At 41.7% G+C, this 22,504-nt stretch overlaps 1 protein-coding gene across 1 annotated transcript; it reads right to left on the reverse strand.

The window, feature by feature from the left end:
• Positions 1-9,326: 9,326 nt before the first annotated feature.
• On the reverse strand, positions 9,327-21,125 carry LOC149305190 (transcription factor E2F6-like). Its single transcript, XM_089477934.1, has 7 exons — positions 20,999-21,125; positions 17,425-17,524; positions 15,296-15,512; positions 13,836-13,995; positions 13,543-13,656; positions 12,228-12,375; positions 9,327-10,225 (listed from the first exon to the last, which is right to left on the reverse strand). The coding sequence occupies exons 1-6, from the start codon at positions 21,107-21,109 to the stop codon at positions 12,247-12,249; spliced, it is 831 nt and encodes a 276-aa protein (XP_089334060.1). The 5' UTR covers positions 21,110-21,125; the 3' UTR covers positions 9,327-10,225; positions 12,228-12,246.
• Between the last annotated feature and the right edge of the window lie 1,379 nt (positions 21,126-22,504).

A 22,504-nucleotide genomic window follows, 5' to 3' on the forward strand; every position in this document is an offset into this window, starting at 1 on the left:
ATTCTTTTAGATTTTCCATAGTCATTTTTTTTGTTTTCTTAATGTTCAGCATTAAGCCTTCCTTGGGGCTTTCCTCCCTAACATTCTTCAAGACATTGAGTCTGCGCCATATGCAGATTCCTTATAGGCGGCTTTCAGCATATGCTGAAGCCGCCTGGGAAATGGGTGTGCAACCTGCGTGTGCGCATTGCCACACAATGAGCACTAGCCCCATTATATCCAATGGGGCTTGTGAATGGCGTGTGTGGCTGCGGGGTGGCAAGCATGAGCCCCATTGGTTATAATGGGTCTCAAGCTTATGCGTTATTTGCTTTACATGGGGGGGGGGTCCAGAACAGATCCCCCGTGTAAAGCAAGGACCTACTGTAGTTGCTCCCTGTCCTTGTTGGTTTCTGCTAATAGTATTGTGTTGTCTGCATATCTTAGTTTGTTAATATTCATTCTCCCGTATCTTTACTCCTCCTGTCTCTAAATCTTTGCGGCGTTCCCCCACCGGCGCCATTTGCTCCGCGCGGGAGCTGCAGCAGCCAAACTGCGCAGCTCCCGCGCGGAGCAAAAAAGAAGCTCCATTTCGGAGCTTCTTTTCGCGGCGCACTGATGATGTCGCGAGGCGCCACTGGCGCATTCGCGACGTCATAGGTGCCGTGACACGTCTGGACGTTATGCGTCCAGTAAGTAAAGATGGCGGCGCCCATGTGGAAGGGGTGCCGCCATCTTGTACGTATTGTATACGTACTAGGGTTAGGGGGGTGCAGAAGCACCGCCCCTTCTTAACCCTAGTATGTATACAATACGTACTATATGGCGGTGTGTATCCCGCCAAAGCTTACTTAAATATGATGTATTTTACATGTAAAATTTTATTTGTATTTGAATGTTTTCATGATTTTTTAATTTTGTATGTATTTGAGTGTTTTTATGATTTATGTTTCAAAACTTAATAAGAAAGATATAAGAAACCCACTGGGTGTTCTTGGGCAAGTCACACACTCTCAACTCTCAGAAAACCCTATGATAGATTCGCCTTAGGGGCACCTTAAGTCTGAAACCAACTTAAAGGCACACAACAACAAACCCAAGTATTTAAGAGAGTATCTCCTCCCATGCGAACTTACCTATGCATTAAGATCATATAACCCTGACCTGCAGCCTGAGTGGCTTTCCAGCATGTCAGGCAGGATTTTTTCCTAGCCCTGCCTGCAGATCCCTGGTATTTCCCAGTGATCTTCCATCTAAGTACTAAGCCTTGGCCTTGTTTAGCTTCTGAAATCACAAGATTTCGGAGTGTCTTCAGGGCAGTACAGGGGCTAATTGCTTGCATAGTTGGACTGAACTTTTTACAGCAGAAATCCTACTATATTTGGCAGTATAGAAACAGTTAAACAAAGCAAATCCCAGCCAAGTACATTAATATGCTCAGATTAAAATGTTGTTTATACTCCCAGATTCTCAGTTGGGTAACCAGAGTTGTCTTTCCAACTAAAGCCTGGAGACCAGAATGACTTATTCTCAGAGATGGAAAGAGACAATAATCCCTTGCCAAGAAGATTGGTCGTTAAAATTGCATTATTTTGAAGAAATGGCCAAGTTGACCACGTTGATAAGAAAGAATGGAAAATGTTGATAGAATATATGAAAAAGTAAGAGGGGTTCTGTGATGGTTTTAAGTTTTTTAAAAATAAATGTTATATCTTGTAAAGGATTTTTTTGAAAAGTGCTTTATTTTGATTAAATCTTTAAAGACCTAAATAGTATATTAGGGTCGTGTTTTTGAAATTATTTTCACTATATAGATAATTTTTGGAGAAAAAATATTAAAAATAATTAATGTTAAAGAACCATAAGCATGTTGGAAACCATAGTTCCCCCATCTTTTTTTCTCTTTTTGTTTTGATTAGCTTTAGAAGATAATTTTAGTTAAGTTTGCTATCCCTAAATGTTTATTTTTAGAAATATAGTAAATTGCTTTGTATTTATTTATAATAAAATTAATTTTTTAAAAATCTTGGAGACTTTTGACAATACATGGCATGGGTGGTCTGTGATCCAAGCAGTAATGTGTCCCCAGTTCATTCAGGCCACAGCCTTTAGTGCTTGGGGACGAAGGTTTCAGGATGATGGGAAAGGTGCTCTCTTGGCAAAACTATACTGTAAGTCTTCAGTTTCTGGCTGGCTGGAGTCCCATGAAAGAAAAATCCTATTAGGGGATATGTTGTCAATGTTTTGTTGAAGGTCCCATTTAGTTTGTTCTAACCCCAAACCTGAGTGATAAGAGAGGATATCAAACAGGACGGGAGGCTCTCAATTTCAAAAGAGAAGATAGTGAGGTCAATTTGAAAATTTACGCAATTACGTGATTACTTATCACACCTTAAATTTGCTGTCATGGCCTCCCCAAATGCGACCCAGATTCTGTGCAAAGTAAGCCATCACATTGGTGGGTTCTTAATTGTGAATTGGCACCCTTGAGCATACTGAGTGAGACTCTAGATGGAGCATAGCATATTTAGGCAAGTGAGAGAGAGGAACCAAGGGAACCCCACAATTTACAAAAGAGGTTGGGGGTGGGTGGGCGGGAAGAATGGTTGAAAGAACATGCTCTATTCATGTTAAAATGAGCATATATTCACTCTTGTCACGTTGAAACGTGAATGTAATGGTTGTCCAATAGCTCCCGGTCCATGCCTCTTAATTAGCAGGCAGCAGCCCCCCCCAAGCAATCCTGAAGGACAAGCGGAAGCAAAATTGAAGCGGAATTGCAGCATGGCTTCATGGGAACCCCCCTTCCATATTGGGGGGGGGGGAACTAGGACCAAAAGAGACATGCACTTCACACCAAACAACAGCGCACTGAGTGCAAAGTTGCCTAGGAACAGGGTTTGTGACTTCGCTAGTTCACCGAATTTACTTAACTGTGGATTGATGCGTGATTGCGTTCGGAGTGTGCTCGGACTGCCAGCGATTGCGTGTGGTAACCTTTCTCGCAATAACATGAATATGCATGATTGCGTTCAGGATAACACTGGATTATACTTCCAATTTCAGTCGTGTGATATCCTCCATGGTGCCTTTCAGTTCAACCACCAAATGAGGGAGTGTTTTCTGCCTGCCTGGAGACAGGAATGGGTAGGGTTGCCATAAGCCAGGACCTCCAAACCAGCACAAATGTAGGACAAAATTTTCAAATGTAGGACACATTTTTGTGTGTCCTACATTTGAAAAGGAGCCTCGCTGAGGCCAGGCTCCTTCTCCCCGGCCTGGCCCCCTTCCTTCAGCCACGGAGGCGGCCAGGCTAGGGAGAAGGGAAGGGGCATCGCTGAGGCCAGGCTCCTTCTCCTCGGCCTGGCCCCCTCCGTGTGTGACGGAGGGGGCCAGGCCAGGGAGAGAAGGGGCAGGAGGACCCCCGCCCCCTTCCTTCCCTCCCCACGGCTGCCTGGCAGCCGCTGGAAGGGAAAGAAGGAGCAGGACGACCCCCGCCCCCTTCCTTCCCTCTTTGCGGCTGCAGACAGCTGCGGCCTCCGTCGCGGGGGGACGGGGTCCCGGGACAAAGGCCAAACCGGGGCGGGACTGTGCGGACCCGCCCCAACCCAGGAAAGTCCTGCCCCCATGTGGGATATGGCAACCCTAGGGATGGGTGCTACTCTTTCCAGATTTTATTTTCCATTTGAATCAGGCACTTGAAAGTCCCTAAATCTCAGTACCAACCAGTATCCCAATATGTCTGACTTTCTTCCATAAAACACATACTCTCCAACTGTATCAATTTAGCAGGCATAGTCCTGATTAATCCTCTGCCATCCCAGTTTTTCAGTTACTATTACAATGTTCCATAATCCAATTTCTCTCTCTTCCTCCTACTTTCCCCTTTGTCCTCATGCTACTTCAACTGAATTCAAACTGAATTCAAAATATAAAAATAGTTTACACTCACTTAACCCAGCAGCGAGAGCAGACAGGATGGGGCAAAATGTTGCCCTTTCCTGTAGACTCAGGCAAAAGCAAACTGTTACAGTCTCTGCTAGCTTATGTGTGTTTTCCTTATTCGTAACTTTTGGTTTCTTAACCACACTCTTATGTTGTCTTGCCACATATCTCCCTGTTTTCATCTGTGAAATGTTGGAGGTTATGAAATCTGGCAAGAATGAGCTCATATGATCTAACCTAAAGACAAAATTGGAATTGGTTCTTAATTCTTTATTAATGTGATAATTAAAATAAAATTACTTACAGTACTTTACATAATTAAAGTCAGTAATAATATTGACTTTACATAATTAAAGTTGCTAATAATATTTATCATTTGTTTGCCTTTTTTGGTTATTCAGAGTACTACATTTGTGCCCTCTTAGTAAAGGCAACATTTGGGAAAGAAACTATTTAAGTTCACGATTTAGGTACATAAATACTAAAATACAGTTCAGTTAATAAGAAGCTTGCCATTAATTTAAATGAGCACAGTCAGTTCTTTTATGGTTTTGGTGGTCAGATATTTCCATTTCTTCTCTGGATAATCAAAAAGATGATTTAAACCGAATTTAGTTTTTTATTGTAAACTCTTGATAGGAATGTTTGGTGTTATTGTTGTTGTGTACCTTCAAGTAGTTTCTGACTTATAGTGACCCTAAGGCGAACCGAACCTATCATGGGGTTTTCTTGGCAAGTTTATTCAGAAGGGATTTGCCATTCCTTTCCTCTGAGGTTGAGAGAGTGTGACTTGCCCAAGGTCACCCAGTGGGTTTCTATGGCAAAGCCGGGATGTTTACATATTACATGTTTACATACCGGAAGTGTGCAGGTTTACTGCACACTATGGACTGAAATGCATGGGCCAAAATAAGTGGTTTCTGGTGTGTGATGTTCAGATGGTGTACATCCTCGACATAGCCAGAAGTCACTTTGGCACTGCAATCTGGTTCTTTGGATCAGATCAAAAAGGAGTGGAAAAAATCTAGCTCCTGGTGGTGGCTGGCCTGGGCCTGCAAGGGCAGCCTGCTTTGGAAGTGGGCTGTGTGGTTGTGGCAGTCCCAGTGCGATCACAGCTGGAGGCTACTTTATATCAGCTGTCTGCTTCATGTCTAAGTCTCACTCAGTTCAGTGGGAATTGTGTGTGTATGTGTCTTCAAATTGCCTGTGGACTTGTAGTGACCCATACATTTCATAAGGTTTTCTAAGACAAGGAATATTTGAGAGATGGTTTTCCCAACTCGTGTCTCTGAAATATGGCCTGCAGCACATGGTATTCCTTGGTAGTCTCCCATACAATTACTAACCAGGGCTGACTTTGCTTAGCTTCTGAAATGTGACAGGATCTCATGCCTTTAGGATATTTAGGCAGTTCTTCAGTAGGAATTACTTTCAGATCAATGTATATAAAATTGCAGCATTGAGTACTAGCTGGGTCTCTCTTTAGTTGCCTTTGTTGAATTACCTCTGTAAATCCAGTATGTGTTAAACAACTTGCTTTAACTAATATTGGATTCTTTTAAAGCCTCATAGCCCTGTCCTTCTATATGCAAGTTTGAGCTTGTGACTGAGCTGACCTAAGTAGTTTATTGCCAGTACTAAAGGTGACTTCAGGGAAAAGTGCCTCTCTTCTTTTGTGGCTTTCTCAGTTCTGCACTGACACCTGCTGTACAGAAGTGGCTATGAACTTTATTTCAAGGCACACAACAACAAAGTCTAAATACTTTAAAGGCACCAACTCCTGTTTGATCCTGGAAGCTAAAGGTTTAAAAGCAACAAATAATGAATTGAAGAGTTTAAGAATGCAGCACCCAGAACCAGGAGACATTAGCCTCATTCCAGTTAGTTACTCCCAATTATAACAGAATCAATTGTTGAATCAGTATGCAATCACTGGCAAATGCTATTGATTTAATGTGTCTCCTCTAGTTGGATGATCAGTAAGATGCATATTGAACTGACACAGTTTCTTCCCATGGTGGGTGACTGAAGACACCGTCCTGAGCTCCACAGAACGCAAAGGAAGATTGTAATCCCCATGCCAATTGTAATCCCCATGTCAAGGAAAAGCCAAAGTATGGTGGAAGTACTGTTTGAAAGCCCTCTGCTGAGAGGAATGGAGGCACACCAGACATGACAATGGAATGTGGATGGTATGGGATTAGTGCCTTCCTTGAGACTATATCCAAGATTAATCCCAATACGTTCTCCTGTTATGCATGTGGGAACAAATGATACAGGCAGAAGAAATGGTGAATGGATCACCAAAGATCCTGTGGCATTTAAAAGGAAAGGATACTGAAAATAAACTGCTGAAAATATTGCTAGTGTTACCAGAAAAGGTTGGGCTTCATCACACACCATGGTTTGTGACAATAGTGGGAGTGTGTGTGTGTGTGTGTGTGTGTGTGTGTGTGTGTGTAGCCCATGGGATGCCATTTTGCAGTTTCCCAAGCTCTCAGACATCTGTCAATTTTTTTTTTTAAAAAAAAACTTCTTTGGGCTGAAATATTGCTGTCCACCCCCCATACCAAACCAGTCTAAGGCCCTTCTTCTCTACATACATAAAATTGGCTGAACCCCTGAACCCAAAGTGATATTTTACTTCTGATCATGCTTGGAGCAAAAGTACAGCTTGTGTTGGTGGGTGGCTGGGTAATGAGATAGACCTCCAGGGGTGAATATGGAAAGCCCCATCTTATAAAAGGATTCAAAATATTGAGAGCTTGGTCTTCACTATATTGTATATAACTGTAACCACCATGCATTGATGTTTCTTCCCAGTAGGCTGAGAAACCCTATGCACATACTAAATTGGTTGAGGAATAGCTGGAGAGGAAATGCAATTGCCAGAGATTAGGATTAGGTTCTTTTCACCTTGAATTAGATAGTGGTATTTTAAATTATGAATTTGTGCATGAGGATAAAAAGATAAATTCCTTATAGTGGAACTTCTATTATGTATTTGCACTATTTTGCATTTTTATTAGGGCTCTAAGATAGCAACCAAGGTTGCATACAGTTGAGTAACATATGCAGAATTCTGTAAGCAAGCCTTCCACAAGTATCTCATTGGATGAATGGAAAGCTGCAAGATTGGTTATATGTCCATTTAAAAAAAAAAGAATATGATTTATTGTCATTATTTTAAAAAATAATTTAAAATTACATATTGTTTAAATCCTTATTACTTTGTTTGCAGTATTCATTTAGAAAATAAGAAAGAGAACACACCATTCCATAGCCAAACATTTCTGAAGGCCTCAGTAAAATACGTATTGCTGTTTATTAGTCTCCAAAGGATTCCCAAACCATTTGAAAGGATTTGAGGCTTACCAATCCATTTTCCAATAGTCTATAAATAGAGAAGTTTCAAGATCACAGTCACTCTACCCAGATGCTGTTCTCCCCAAGAAGAAATCAGCACATCATTCAGGAAATCACCAAGACAAAAATAGAGTTCTGAGTGTTTGCAGCCATTCTTTCCTTGGCCAACATACTTTCATGATTCAGGGATGAGGAAAAGAAACCAATCTGGAAAAGAGTGGACAAGAATGTTGTTCATGGGAATGTATGGCTGTGTGTGTGCGCACTAATATATGTGTGCATGCCCGTGCCTTCAAGCTGCCTGTTTACTTATGGTGACCCCATGAATTTCATAGGGGTTTCTTAGACAAGAAATCTTCAGAGGTGCTTTTGCCAGTTCCTTCCTCTGAAATATAGCCTATAGCACCCAGTGTTCATTGGCAGTCTCCCATCCAAGTAATAACCAAGACTGGTTCTGCTTAGATTCCAAGATCAGTTGGGATCTGGTATCATGGGAACATAGCCAGAAAGAAACCACCGCTCTCTAAAAAGGACATTGCTGCCTATTTCAAGTTTGCTAAACATCACATAGGTGATCCCCAAGAGTTCTGGAACAATGTTCTGTGGACAGATGAATCAAAATTAGATTTTTTTTGTCCTCCATGAAAACTATGTTGGGTGAAAAGCAAACACTGAATTTAAACAAAAGAAACCCAGCCCAACCATCACATATAGTAGTGGGAATCTGATGATTTGGGCATGCTTTGCTGCATCAGGACCTGGATGACTTGCCATCACTGACACAACAAAAATTCTTCAGTGTTTCAGAAGATACCAGGCTATCCATCCAAGACAAACTGAAATGAAAGTGGGTCACACTGGTTCTAAATATACAAACAGTCTAAATAGCCTAATGGCACCAGATTGTTGCTGATCTGGGAAGCTAGGCAGGGTCAACTCTGGTTAGTACCTAGATGGGAGACTGCCAATGATTAACAGGTGGTGTAGGCTATATTTCAGAGGAAGGAACCATCAAACCCAACTCTCCTAAGAAAACTCTTTGATATTGCCATACATTCACAGGTGACTTGAAGGCTTACATGCACACACAGACACTCTTACCAGAGAATTATGGTAGAAGAAAGGCCTAGTCAAATTCCTGATCTAAACCTCGTCAAAATGTTGGGGTAGGACCAGAAGCGAGAACTTCATGCAAGGAAAAGTCAACTCAAACTGAAAGGTCAGAGTTCAAGCAGTCCGGTCAAAAGGAATGAGCCAAAATTACTTAAAACTAATGTGAAAGCTCAGCCAATATTTATAGAAAATGCCTACTTGAAGTCATTGCTGCTCAAGAAGGTGACACCAGGTACTGAGTCTAATTTTATCAATGTTACAGAACATCCATGTTCAGAAGCAATCCTGCCACTTGATATCTTTGAATTTTACCTCTTTACTTAGAAATCAGTCCCCAGGCAGAGCTTACTTCCAGGTGAGACAGGTCTGGATGACCTTCCCATGGGTTATCAGTCTGTGTATGTCAAGCTGCAACCAGACGGAAGGCAGGACTGCTAGACAGTAGATTCTACTATTTCTATTGAGTAGGAAGAACCTTTGTGTTGGTGTATGCCAGTACACTAGCATACACAGATGCAACTTTTTGTTGGAGGAGGCTGGCTTACATGGGAAGATGGAGGGTCTATTACCTAGCTATCGTGTCTTCTTATTTGTGTAGCTTTTCAAACGTCTTCCAACATGGATGGTATGAAACACTCTGTGTGTGTGTGTTCAAGTTGCCTGTCAACATATGGTGGCCCATGAATTTCATAGGGCTTTCATAGGCAAGGAATAACGTGAGGTGATTTTGCAGTTCCTTACTCTGAAAGATAGCCCAAAGCACCTGGTATTAGTTGGCAGTCTCCCATCCAAGTGCTAACAAGGGCTAAACTTGCTTAGTTTCCAAGGTCCAATGGGATCTTGTGCCTTTAAGGTATTTAAGCCAATGACTGTATCTTAATTAAGGTTTTAAGACAAAGTAAAAAGGCTGTAGGGTTTAGTACTTAATATTTACAAATTCACTTTTATTTTTCTGTAGACAGAGACATGCTGCTCACCCTGCCATAATTTCCATTAGTGACATTTAAACATGATACACGTATATACATATACATATATATATATATATATGTACACAAAGACACATGATCCAAGCAATTTTGGTTTCTTCAGGACTTAACAGCCATGGCATTATACTGATCTTGATAACAATCATATGAACACTCACAACATAGTGCAGAGTTTTATAACCTCATTAATTCTTATTAACCTTATTAATTATTAATTTGAATCTGTTCTAGTGCAAGGTATCTCCTTGCCCAGATTTTTAAATTTTAATATATATTCAGTAATTTTGCTTGGCAACAGTGCAGCTTCAGAACTAAAGTGCATTTCTTCAAAAATTGTCCCTTTCTGAATACATTTGGCTCCAGATTAAGTTCTGAAAGCTAACTCATAACTGCAAGTTTCATTATTGCCACTTCCACTTATAAAGCTGCAAGCATAGGGAATAGATTAGGGGATCTGCTATATACATATAAACTTATACAAAAAGACAAACCCAAGCTATGATTTGGAAATATAGCTTAAGGTTCTCTTACACGATAGCACTCCAATTCTGTCACTACCATTTAGTTGGGGAATGAGCCAGAGCAAAATTGCTCCTTTCGAGGAGAGGGGACTAAAGAAATGTTCATTTATTGAAAGCAGGCTATTAGTTTGAGGCGGAGGGGATTCTTGCAATTCTAGTCTCCTCTTGGTCTCTTTAATGCAGGCACAACAAACACTTGTTCCATTTGTGCAGGCCTGTAGTGAACTAACTCCTGTGATGTCCATGATGCTGAAGTTCAGAAATCAAGTGCTTTAGCTATACAACAACTCTGCTTATTTCTCATGTTGCTCACTGTGAAAGTGAAAAAACATACACTGTTTTAGATTTAAGAGCACACGCTGAAGAAGGAAAACATATTAACATAATCAGCCAGAAACATTTCTGTATGAGGTACAATCCTTGGAAGAGCTCATGCTTTATGCCTTACTGAAAGTAACTGGATGTGAATGGACACCAAAAACAAGTCTCAGTTACAGTGATATAAGACTTTGGTTTTCCTGCCCTAGTCCCCATTTCCAAAGATCCCTTACAAAACTACTAAATCCATACAGCACACATTTATCTGCATCTGGAAATGTACCATGATTAATAATCATAATAAAAAATCATTCACCACTATGTTGAACCTTCTACCATCAGGCACACTACAGAAACATCTTAGCTTGCTTTGGAACCCAAGATGCTTGGTAGGGATAAATCATACTATGTGGTATGGTGCTGCAGCTAGTAAGAAGTGGTAAGTGGAAGAGTTAAGCACCACCACTTCACAAGAGAAGAGAAGAGTGGGCTAAGATCTATGAGCATTGTTGTTCCACTTCATTTTCCATGTGAAACTGTGACCAATTTTAAAGAAGAAACAGCAGTGGCTATGAAGTCATGCTCAAAATCAGTACATCCCCTAATTTCCAATATGGTGCTTCTTTGTCAGTTGGAATGGCTAAGGGAACATAACTATAGGCAACATGTGCCATGTCATTTGCAGCAACACCCTCATCTCCTACTGCATTAGACCCCTTATTTCCCACTGGACCAGAAATCTAGGGAGGGGGGAAATGTTTAAAATAACCAAACTGTTCTCCTCCCCTATGCTTCCTAACCTGTTTAGTTTGATGCTATGAGGTCACTTTCAATAATAATAATGATAGTCTTACGAATAGAATGCACTGGATTCGCTCTGTAGCACAGAAAATACCGGAGCACTGGCAGAATTATTGTTTCTGAATGAGACTAAGCATGCTTGATGGACCTTGGTCAGCAGTTGCTTACACAAGCTTTAACGGGGCAGAAAACCTTAATAATTCTTGAACCACTGTCCAGAATTCACCAAACCAATGCAGGCCCCCCTCCCCCAAACAACCATGAATAAAGTTATGTCAGTAGTTTAGTTTCACCAAAATTTGACAGAAAAATTACATGTCTTTATAATAAGTGAAGAAAGTGACAATGTTAACATTTTTGGTACTTTAAACTTGTTGTTTATGCTTCAATTTTAACAAGCTCAAACATCAGACACATTCATGGTGCTCATCAAGTACTATATACTCTGACTAAATGTTAACAGGACTTATAGATGCTGAATTTGAATTGGAGCAAAAAGTATCCTTTTTATAAGCAATAGAATTGAGGCTTAGGAGTGGAGACTGGGGGGGCAGGGTTGCATTTTCACTTGTATTTTGTAACTCATCATAAAGTGAAACTACTGGGGCTGCTTGTTGGAGCAATAAATCTGGACACAAGGACAGTGACAAGGCAAGTACACTCCAAACACTACTAAGAATCCTTGATACATCTCATCAAGGGCCAAAAGAGACATCCCTAAAGGCATGATGATGCCGCCTCTTTGATAACCAGGTTAGGACCATGGCAACTGCATGCCACACCTTCAACCTGGCATTTTCCCAGGTCAAAAAAGCAGGCTTTACAGCAGCAGCAGCTTTTCGTTTTTGAGCCAGGAAAAAGCTGGCTTTGCCATGGCAGCAGCTTTTCAACGTTTCTGCAGTGTGGTGCATGTAAATATTGTGCTGCCGAAACGCCGTGAAGCTGCCACACTAGCAGTCTGCCGTGTGGCTTCCTGGCGGCATGTTCTGTCTGAACGCCATGCCCCCACGCCGCTGGGAAGCCAGCTCTTACTGCCAGTCTGTTTTGCTGGCAAGTCACCTAATAGCCCAGGGTGGGGAAGCTGTGGGCAGGCAACAAACTGTTTGGGAAACATAGCTTTTACCAAGTTTCCAATGAGCACAATATCTAATTGCCACGTCATATTTAAAAGCATTGATTCCATTAATATATTTACCTCCATCTGCAGCTATTGCCTATTTACTTATGCATGAACGGTTATCTGTATTTTCCAAAACATCAGTATTCGGCTTATCTAGTGGCTCCTCACATAAATAAACATCAATGGGTCCCTTTGTACTCTTTATACGCACTTCTATGCAGTCCTGCAAAAAATCAGTATTTGTTAATAACAGGAATGGAAGTGAATGGAAGTGAATATTTCAGTAATTCAGGAACAGAGAACCTATGGTCCTCAGGCCAAGTCCCCCATTCAGACTGCAAGCTCTTTTCAAACTTTCATTCCCCCTCCTATAAGATCCAGCACTGCTAGTTTGCTCAGCGCCATATGAAGAGCAGCTTTTCTACTGAAAAAAATTGGATGAGACTCCAGGTCCAAGCTTCAATTAATGATCAGAGGCAAGAATTCAGATTTTTATCTCTGAAGCACAGAAAGGTAACTCCTTCTGCAGACTTCAGAGACATTGCCATATTAGTCTGGAGTATGCATATGCAAAGGGATTTTATAGCACCTTTGAGATTAACAGTCTCAAAAGTGCATCACGATCCCTTTGCATTCTTCTGCAAATGTGAGCTGAGAATTTATGACTTTGGGTGGACGTCTAGGAAAGAGGTAGATTCTATCTTCTGACATTACACAGTCCATGGAGTTTATCCAGGATGGACTCTAGCCCCTAGAGCTGAAATAGTTCCACAATACTGCAAAATATGTTATCATTATACAGTAGTCTGAAACTCAAAAGCTTTGGCATATTGGTAGTATACATATGAAACTAATGGATTGTAAGGAATGTTGCAAAATTGACACTTTGAGAAGGGCCCAAAATCCCTTTTGCCACAAATGATCCTCATCTCTGAACTCTGGGACTGGCAGCTGGAGAACACATACCAGTTGGGAACAGGATATGTTTCCATGGCCATCACTTGGTGATCCCTAACTAAAGCGAGGCTTAAGAAACAGTCTGTACAACTAATTTTCATCCCAGACACATTTGTGCAAATTATAACTAGATAATTATCAAATGTTCTTAATGCTATTCCATAGAAATTCTAGGTAAAGTATTTCACAGATTTTAAGAGTATATATTGAAACTTATTTCTATGAAGAGAAAGAAAGTGACAGCCTACACTGAGGTAAACCCATCTTCAAGTAGTATTTATAGGCATAGGTACTTGTGTTTTTTTAAAACTTCTTTTGAAATATCTAAAACAAGAATGGAAATGCTGATGGTAATCTTTGTAAAGTTATCTTTTATACACCCATCCATCCAATCAAACCTCATTAATCATAACATTTTTCAAGGAGCACTTACTTTTTTAGGAGCTGGTACTTCCATTCTGGTTTCTTCAGGAGCCTTAATGGCAATAATAAGCTGCTCCTGAAATGTCTGAATGCTACGGATATCTTGATAGGTCACATAAGCGAGTGTACACAATAGTTAAGGCGTTTTAATAGCAGTCTTTAGTATAACATACACATTAATGTGAGGATGTTTATACACTTATTTGACTATATTGATACAGATCTATCACTATGAAAGATGAAGTCTCAATGTTTTTCAACTCCAGCAAGTAAAAACTTCAGTTGTTACTAAGAAAAAGGATATCTTGAGTTTTCTTTGTCATCTGTTAAATCAAACAACTGATGAGCACAATCCTTTATTAGTTCATCCAGTGCTTCTTCCATTGCTGTTAAATCATAAAGTTCATCTTTTAACCTCTGTTGCTCTGGTGTTCTTTTCGTGATATGCTTAATATCTGATCCACTAAGACAAAATACAAATATTTTAAACCTTACAGCTGGAATTCTCCCTATAGAAAAGCCATTTGATTACTTATTAATTCCTATGGCTATTTTTATGAAAACAAAACCAATCTTTAATAGTAAATACTATGAACCACCTCCAACAGCTACATATATATATATATATATATATATATATATATACACACACACACACACACACACACACACACACACACACACACACACTGTACAGAGTTAGAGAAGTTTCAGGTCACTGAAATTTGCACACCATCAGGCTATATAAGTTGTATACTATTATACATTAGTTGCTGCCGTCTTTGTACAATTAAAGCTGTAATGCAATATCCGTGTTTCAGGAGACTGTGCTTAGTTTTCACTCAGTGGAGGTTCTTTTGGAGTAAATTTGGGCCCCATACAGACAGGCCAAAATAAAGCTGCTTCAGGTCACTTTGGAGGTATGCTATTTAAAAGATGCACGTGTCCTAAGAGGCCAGAAGCTGCGCCAAAGTCACGATCCAGTCATAAGGACTGGAGCGCAGCTTTGGCACGGCTTCCGGACTTAGGACACATGCATCATTTAAACAGCATACCTCCAAAGTGACCCGAAGCAGGTTTATTTTGGCAGTCTGTATGGGGCCTATAGAAAGCATTCTGTTGAGATAAATATAGCAATAGCAAGTACATTTCTGTACTGCTTATCAGTGCACTTAAGCACTCCATAAGCGGTTTACAAAGTGTAACCTAATTGAGCCCAACAATCTGGGTATTCATTTTAGCGACCTCAGAAGGATGCAAGTCTGAGTCAAGCTTGAGCCCTTTTGCTGGTATTGCGCTCGCAATCTTATGGTCTGCGAGTAAGTGGCTGCAGTACAGGCATTTAACCACTGTGCCACCAGGGCTCCTATCTCTAACTCATGTTTACCAATTGGAGCAAAAAAACACAAATCCCAAGAGTTTAATATTCATATTACTTTGCTTTGCATCAACCCTAAAACTCCAAGCTATTAATGTATATTACTGTATCCATTCTTACAGTAGCTGCATGAAATATACCACTACTATTGTAGCCATGTTACAGATTGATGGCTAAAGCAAAGATCAGCTTATCTGTGGCAAATTGATGAGCCAGGATCTACAGAAGAGTTCTTCCAGCTCATCTCTCATACTTTTTAAATTTCTACACTGATACCTGCTCTAATGAAATGAAACCTTGTGTCCTTGGTATATGAACTGCTCAAGTAGTGCATGACATAAAATCTCAATTGTTGTTTGAAAGGTAAATGTGAAAGTCAACTTACACCCACTGGATAAGATTCTTTGATCTTTTCTGAATAAGACATATCCCGTCCAACACGTTTGTGATGTCATACACTCTTCGTTTCCGCACCCCCAGCAGACGGGATACCTCATTCAAATCAAGAACACCTTCTGGAGCGGCTTTGACAAGATCCATGAATCTCCTGGTCAACTGAACAAGAGATCCATCATAACGTGGTTTTCTGTTTTTCATGGATTCTGTACAGGTTTCAATAGTAGTTTTAGTCAGTCACTGGAGACAACAGAAGACAGACTTCTCACGTCACTTCTAGTATGAGAGGAGTTCTACTAACATGAAAACGACTGGAAGTACTCTTGCTTGACACTAGTCACTGCAACAGTGAAGCAAGTGTGTATTTGATTGCCTTTAGACTATACTATTCTCCTTACAATAGGGACTTGGCCTTTTCTGATTATGCTATAAAGCATAAATTTTCTGATGATACTGTTAAAAAAGGTCATAATTATAGCAGACAGGAATGCATTTGTCTAGGCCAAGGGTTTTCAACCTTTTTCTGGATCACTGATTAGGTAACACGTAATCCATCCTTGCTCATGTTCTGAGAAGTACCTATGAGAAGTACCCTTCCCAGTAACATGGAAATTATGGTGATTATATATAATGTCAGTATCCCTCCCCACTCTACATTTTGTGGGGGTGACACACACCTTAATGATATAATTTGACATAAATATGTGTATGGGAGAGCCAGTGTGATGTAGTGGTCTGACCATTGGACTATGGCTGCAGAAACCAGGGTTCATTCTCTCTCAGTGATGGAATTCCAATGGGTGACCTTGGGCAAGTCACACTCTCTCAGCCACAGAGAAAGGCAAAGACAAACCCATGGATATGGGGGGGGGGGGCTGACTGTATAAATAATTACTTTATTCTGACTATCTTGAGAATATTTCCAATCTATTTCTCTAGCCCAAATGTGAGTAGAGTGCAGCCATGGGACCACAAGTGTTTCCAAGTTGTTTCTGTGGCCCATGACTCTGACCAGCACATCTCTGACCTTTTAATAAAATAAAATAAGAGAGAGGGAGAGAGAGAGAGAGAGAATGGCATGTCTTCGGAAGACTCCACCTCTTAACAGTTTAAATAGGGAGAGCTGCTGTCTACACTGTTTGAATGTTAAAAAATACTCAAAACCACAAATGGATTTCCAGCACCACTTTTTTCCAGAGACATTTGTGGGAATCCATATGGCCCACAGTGGGTCTCAGGGGAAGAAAACTGGCCCTCAAAGTTGCCAAAGTCACCCATTCCTGCTCTAGGATAGTTCTGACATAACAGGAAAATTTGAATTCTCAAAACATGAGTGAGGTTGGACAAAAAAGTTACTTGTTATCCTGAAATGCATATTTAAATAGGGTAACTATTTTTGAGAGTAAAGAAACCCACATTTTACCAACTGCCTAGTTGGAACCATTGATCGCTATGACAACTCTCACTTTAAATATCCTACTAAGCAGTGATAATGGCTACTGCAAATTTTGCTGCACAGCATTTAAATAACAACATTTTTGCCTTTCCTTTTCCCCTTTCCTGCTTCACCAAGCCACCCTGTTTCTGTTGCCCCCCAAGACGCCAGAAACTACACAGCTTCTTTGCCTTTCCCCTCCAAGTCTGACTCTCTTCTGCATCCCATCCTGAGGCCTTGAGTGGCCAGAGGGCGCTCCTGTCCCCGGGTTGACCCGAAAGCGGTGCTTTAGGCCCATCTGTTTTGGGCCGGAGTCACTACCTCTTTCTCTCTAACCGCTTTGCTATGTCAACCTTCATTTCTTCTCCTAGTACAATTCCCAATGGAGTCAGCAGGAGGTTGATGAGACAGTAGCAGAAGTGGGCAGGAGGAGAAGCAGTGGTGGCCATTTTAAAAATCCACCCAGTCCAAAATTTTAGCTCTGGAAAGATGACACATCCTGAAAAAGGAGGACACACAATAACCCCAATTCAAAGTTTACCTAAGTAACACTGTAAAGTATCAAAGTCTCAAAATACTTGGACTGCAAGTGCTATATCATTTGGAGAGGATGCAGTATCAAAACAAGAGTTTCGGAACAATCAAGAGTTTGGGGTGTGGGGGTGCATGGAGAGAGAACTTACTTCTAACTTTCACAAAGGCTGCATCTTCATCTACTTGTTTATGTTTAATACATATAAATTGTACATCATCTTCATCGTCTTCTTCTTCTTTAACTTGAGGCTATGAAGATAAAAGTATTATTAAAACAGAGTCTGTTCCTAGAGAAAGAGAGAGCCACCAATGTATACAGTCACTCATGTAGTTTGCAAATTCTAGCAGCATAGCTGACCTGTGATAACCTGGGGCCCTTTCCACACTGCACTGTTAGGATGTTGTCATGGCAGTTAAAGTGAAAACACAGTGCTAAAAATGTGAAAGAGTGTCTTGTTGTGGTTTTCTGAAACAAATGGGGCAGTACAAAATATAGATAAAAAGATCTTACAGACAATCTGTAACAATGTTTGGTCTTGAAGTAATTGCTCCAACAAAGAGATTGGAACCTTGGCATGAAAGATGAATATAAAGGTCCTCTATAGGTAACCTACAGGCTCCCGTGGTAATTAAAAAGAGGTTTACCATGCCTTCCTCTGTTCATTAGCTATGGTACCACTATTATTTTCTGAGAGATCCTTCACCACTGTCATCCTTCACTATCACTGCTGCCCAATACTTTTAAAGTAGACAACGAAGACACTGAAATGGAGACTGCAGTTGAGAAATCATAGGATGGCTAGGACTACGCAAGACCCTGAAATGTAAAGATATATCACTGAATACTAAAGTTAGGTGGTCTATGCAGTGCTATTTCCTATGGTTGCGAAAGCAGGACAGTGAAGAAAGCTGATAGGAAGAAAATCAAGTCATTTGAGATGTGGTGCTGGAGAAGAGTTCTATGAATACCACTGACTGCACAAAAGACAAATAAATGGGTATCAGAGCAAATCAAGGTTGACCTCTCCCTAGAAGCCAAGATGACTTAGATGAAAGAATCGGGGGCATGCTTATCACATTTGTAGATGACACCAAATTAGGAAGAATAGTTCATACCCCAGAGGACAGGATCAAAATTCCAAATGACTTTAATAGATTAGAAAGCTTGGCCAAAGATAACAAAATGAATTTCATCACAGAGAAATGTAAAGTACTGCACTTAGGGCAAAAAAACTGAAATGTATAGACATAGGATGGAGGACAAGATTATGTGTGAAAGGGATCTTGGTGTCCTAGTAGACCACAAGTTGAACATGAGTCAACAGTGCGATGCGGCAGCTAAAAAGGCCAATGAAATTCTGGGCTGCATCAACATAAGCATAGTGTCTAGATCAAGAAAAGTAATAGTGCCACTCTATTCTGCTTTGGTCAGGCCCCACCTGGAATACTGTGTCCAGTTCTGGGCCCCACAATTCAAAAAGGTCACTGAGAAACTGGAGCGTGTCCAGAGGAGGGCGACTAAAATGGTGAAAGGTCTGGAAACCATGCCCTATGAGGAACGACTCAGGGAGCTGGGTATGTTTAGCCTGGAGAAAAGAAGGTTAAGAGGTGATCTGATAGCCCTGTTTAAATACTTGAAGGAATGTCACATTGAGGAGGGAGGAAGCTTGTTTTCTGCTGCTCCAGAGACTAGGACCCGGAGCAATGGATGCAAGCTCCAGGAAAAGAGATTCCACCTCAACATTAGGAGGAACTTCCTGAGAGTAAGGGCTGTTTGACAGTGGAACAAACTCTTTCCTTGGAGTGTAGTGGAGTCTCCTTCCTTGGAGGTCTTCAAACAGAGGCTGGATGGCCATCTGTCGGGGATGCTTTGACTGAGAGTTCCTGCATGGCAGAATGGGATTGGACTGGATCCTTGTGGTCTCTTCCAACTCTATGATTCTGACTGAACTGAGGTTGTTGTATTTTAGAAAAGACAATAATGGTTGGCAAGGTGGAGAACAGTAGGAAAAAAGGAAGACCCCATTCTAGGTGGATAGACTCAATCAGTCCTGAGTCTGCATGACCTGATCATGATGCTGGGGTGACTTGAAGGTCTCTCATTCATTGGGTCACCGTCAGTTGAAGCAGACTTGAAAGCAGTTAGCAATAACAGAGGCAGTGAAAGGGAAGGAGCCCAGCTTCTTGAGGATGTACATCGGTCTCTCAGAAGGACAGTCACAGCTCCTTAAAGGTCTTTACACTGTTCCTCAGCTTTCTAAATGTATCTTTCAGGCAGGTAGAGCACAAGTAATGTCCCCTTGTGAGTGTTGTGTTGTTGTGTGTGTACGTGGCATGTGTGTGCGTAACTCGCAAAGGAAAGACTCATGGGCTCTTGAAAACCAAACACACACCCCTTTCCCCTTGTGAGTGTGCTTGTGTGTGTCTGTGGTGTTTATATATATGTGTGTGTGTGTGTGTTATGTGTCTGTAAACAATAAACTCCCAATGGAAAGACTCTTGTGCTCCTGAAAACCAAACACACACACCTTTGTGAGTGTTGTTGTTGTGTGGTGTGTGTGTAACCACAAAACTCTGAATTTAAAGACTCCTGCCCCCCTGGAAATCAAACATACACACACTCTTTCCCCTTGTGAGCGTGGTTGTGTGTGTGTGTGTGTGTGGTGCTTAATATGTGTATGTGTGTCTGTCTGTAACCACAAAAAAACCCAAAGGAAAGACTCCCAGGATCCTGAAAAACTTAACAACCTCCCTCTTTCCCTTTGCGTGTGGTGTGTGTGGTGTTTATGTGTACGTGGGTTGTGTGCGTGTGTGTAACCACAAAACTCTCACTAGAAAGACCCCTGGCCTCGGAGACATCCCTTTTCTCCTTGTGAGTGTTGTCTTGTTGTTGTTGTTGTTGTGTGTGGTGTTTATGCGTATGTGGGTTGCGTGCATGAGTGTGGTGTTTGCGTGTGTGTTTAACCTGGCCTCATGAAAACCAGACATGCATCCCTTTTCTCCTTGTGAGTGTGTTGCTGTTGTTGTGTGTGGTGTTTATGCGTATGTGGGTTGCGTGCATGAGTGTGGTGTTTGCGTGTGTGTTTAACCTGGCCTCATGAAAACCAGACATGCATCCCTTTTCTCCTTGTGAGTGTGTTGCTGTTGTTGTGTGTGGTGTTTATGCGTATGTGGGTTGCGTGCATGAGTGTGGTGTTTGCGTGTGTGTTTAACCTGGCCTCATGAAAACCAGACATGCATCCCTTTTCTCCTTGTGAGTGTGTTGCTGTTGTTGTGTGTGGTGTTTATGCGTATGTGGGTTGCGTGCATGAGTGTGGTGTTTGCGTGTGTGTTTAACCTGACCTCATGAAAGCCAAACATGCATCCCTTTTCTCCTTGTGAGTGTGTTGTTGTTGTTATGTGTGGTGTTTATGTGTACGTGGGTTGTGTGTGTGTGTGTGTGTAAGCACTAAACCTCCAATGGAAAGACTCCTGACCGTCCTGAAAACCAAACATACACCCCCTGTCCCCTTGTGAGTGTGGTTGTGTGTGTGGTGTTTGCATGTGTGTGTAAGCGCCCTCCTCGGCCCGCTGCCCGTCCTCCGAGGGAAACCGCAGCAGCAGCAGCAGCAGACGCCTCTCCCTGCCTCCCTGCCTGGGCTCTAGAGTCTCTTCTCGTCCCTTCGGACGGAGAGAAGCGGGCCCTGGCCTTCGCCTTCCCCCGCCAGGCCCTCCTCCACTCACTTGAGGCAAATCCGGAGGCGGCGGTGGCTGTGGCGGCCGTGGAGGCGAGGACGATGGCGTTGTCGCCGTCGTCGCCTCCTGCAGGGCCTCTCCCAAAGCGGGAGCCGCCATCTTAGCCCAGCCTCTTCCTCCGGGACTCAGAAGGAGGAGGAGGAGGAGGAGGAGGAGGAGTCATGGCAGCCTCTGCTCTGCTGCCGCAGCAAAGGCGCTTCCCTCCCTCCCTCCCGCTTCCACTAGGCCTAGGCCTAGTCCCATGGTTCAAAACACACCCGCAGACACAGCCCAGTTTCAGACCGCTTCAGCTGCCCTGGCCCTGGAACCCTGGGAACTGTAGTTTTATCGTGGCACTGACAGGGAAGGATAAACGTCTCTCATGAAACTACACTTCCCAGAATTCCCTGTCCTGGGAACTGTAGTTTTTGTTGTGGCACTGACAGAAGGCTAAACGTCTATCAGAAAACTACAGTTCCCAGAAATCCTTGTCCTCGGAACTATAGTTTTATTGTGGCACTGACAGGGAAGGATAAATGTCTCTCATGAAACTACACTTCCCAGAATTCCCTGTCCTGGGAACTGTAGTGTTATTGTGACACTGACATATAAGTCCCAAAGTCGCTCACAGAACTACAGTTCCTAGAATTCCCTGTCCTGGAAACTGTAGTTGATTGTGGCACTGACAGAGGCGGCTAAACCTCTCTCACAAAACTACAGTTCCCAGAATTCCCTAGCATTGAGCCAGAACGGTTAAAGCACACTCAAACTGGATTATTTCTTCATTATGTTTTGGACTCATGTTGAAAGCTCCCTCAGGCGTTGCATGGCTCTCTCTCTCATCTGCACTACAGAAATAATCCAGTTTGACACCGTTCTAACTACCCTGGCTCAATGCTGTTGAATTCTGGGAAATGTAGTTTTGTGAGATACTTATGCTTCTCTTTCAGAGGGCTCTGTTGCCACAGCAAACTACAATTCCCCGAATTCCATAGCATTGAGCCATAGCACTTAATGTGGTGTCCAAATGAATTATTTCAGCAGTGCGGATGCATCCTCTGCCCTTTTCTGGTAGTGAGTTCCCTCTGGTCTGAAACTCTGTAGTGGAACTTATTGTGTATGTGTGTGGCGTAGTGCTTTGTGTGTTGGACTCTGGAGATCACACAAACACACCACCCAATTCCCTCCCTCTTCCTCACTTCTCTTCTATTCTATTTATATTTTTTATTTTCTATTTTATTTTACGTTTATTATCATATTATTTTTTAAATTATATTGTTTTTTATTTATTTTTATTTAACTTATTTTTCATTGTCTTTTGTCTTTTATTTAATTTCTTATGTTATGTTATGTTATTGTTATTTGATATTTTTATATTTATTTTATATTTTTATTTCTATTTAATGAGCTCCGTCAACACGATCAAAATTCACAATACACCCCACCTCCCCACCAATCCCATAACCAGTGTGTGACATAATTGATAGCTGGAGGAGAACCTGTATTAAGGACATT

Source organism: Sceloporus occidentalis, unplaced genomic scaffold, assembly GCF_023333645.1.
Source record: "Sceloporus occidentalis isolate IW3139 unplaced genomic scaffold, rSceOcc1.0.p SCAF_12, whole genome shotgun sequence".
NCBI lineage: Eukaryota > Metazoa > Chordata > Lepidosauria > Squamata > Phrynosomatidae > Sceloporus > Sceloporus occidentalis.

What these genes read in the sequence shown, in the direction of transcription:
- LOC149305190 (XM_089477934.1), bottom strand. Translation starts at nt 21,109, where the DNA reads ATGGCGGCTCCCGCTTTGGGAGAGGCCCTGCAGGAGGCGACGACGGCG. An exon ending in ATGACAAAGAAAACTCAAGA is followed by an intron (nt 13,657 to 13,835) that starts TATCCTTTTTCT and finishes CTATTGTGTACA; the next exon opens with CTCGCTTATGTGACCTATCA. An exon ending in AAGTACCAGCTCCTAAAAAA is followed by an intron (nt 12,376 to 13,542) that starts GTAAGTGCTCCT and finishes GATTTTTTGCAG; the next exon opens with GACTGCATAGAAGTGCGTAT.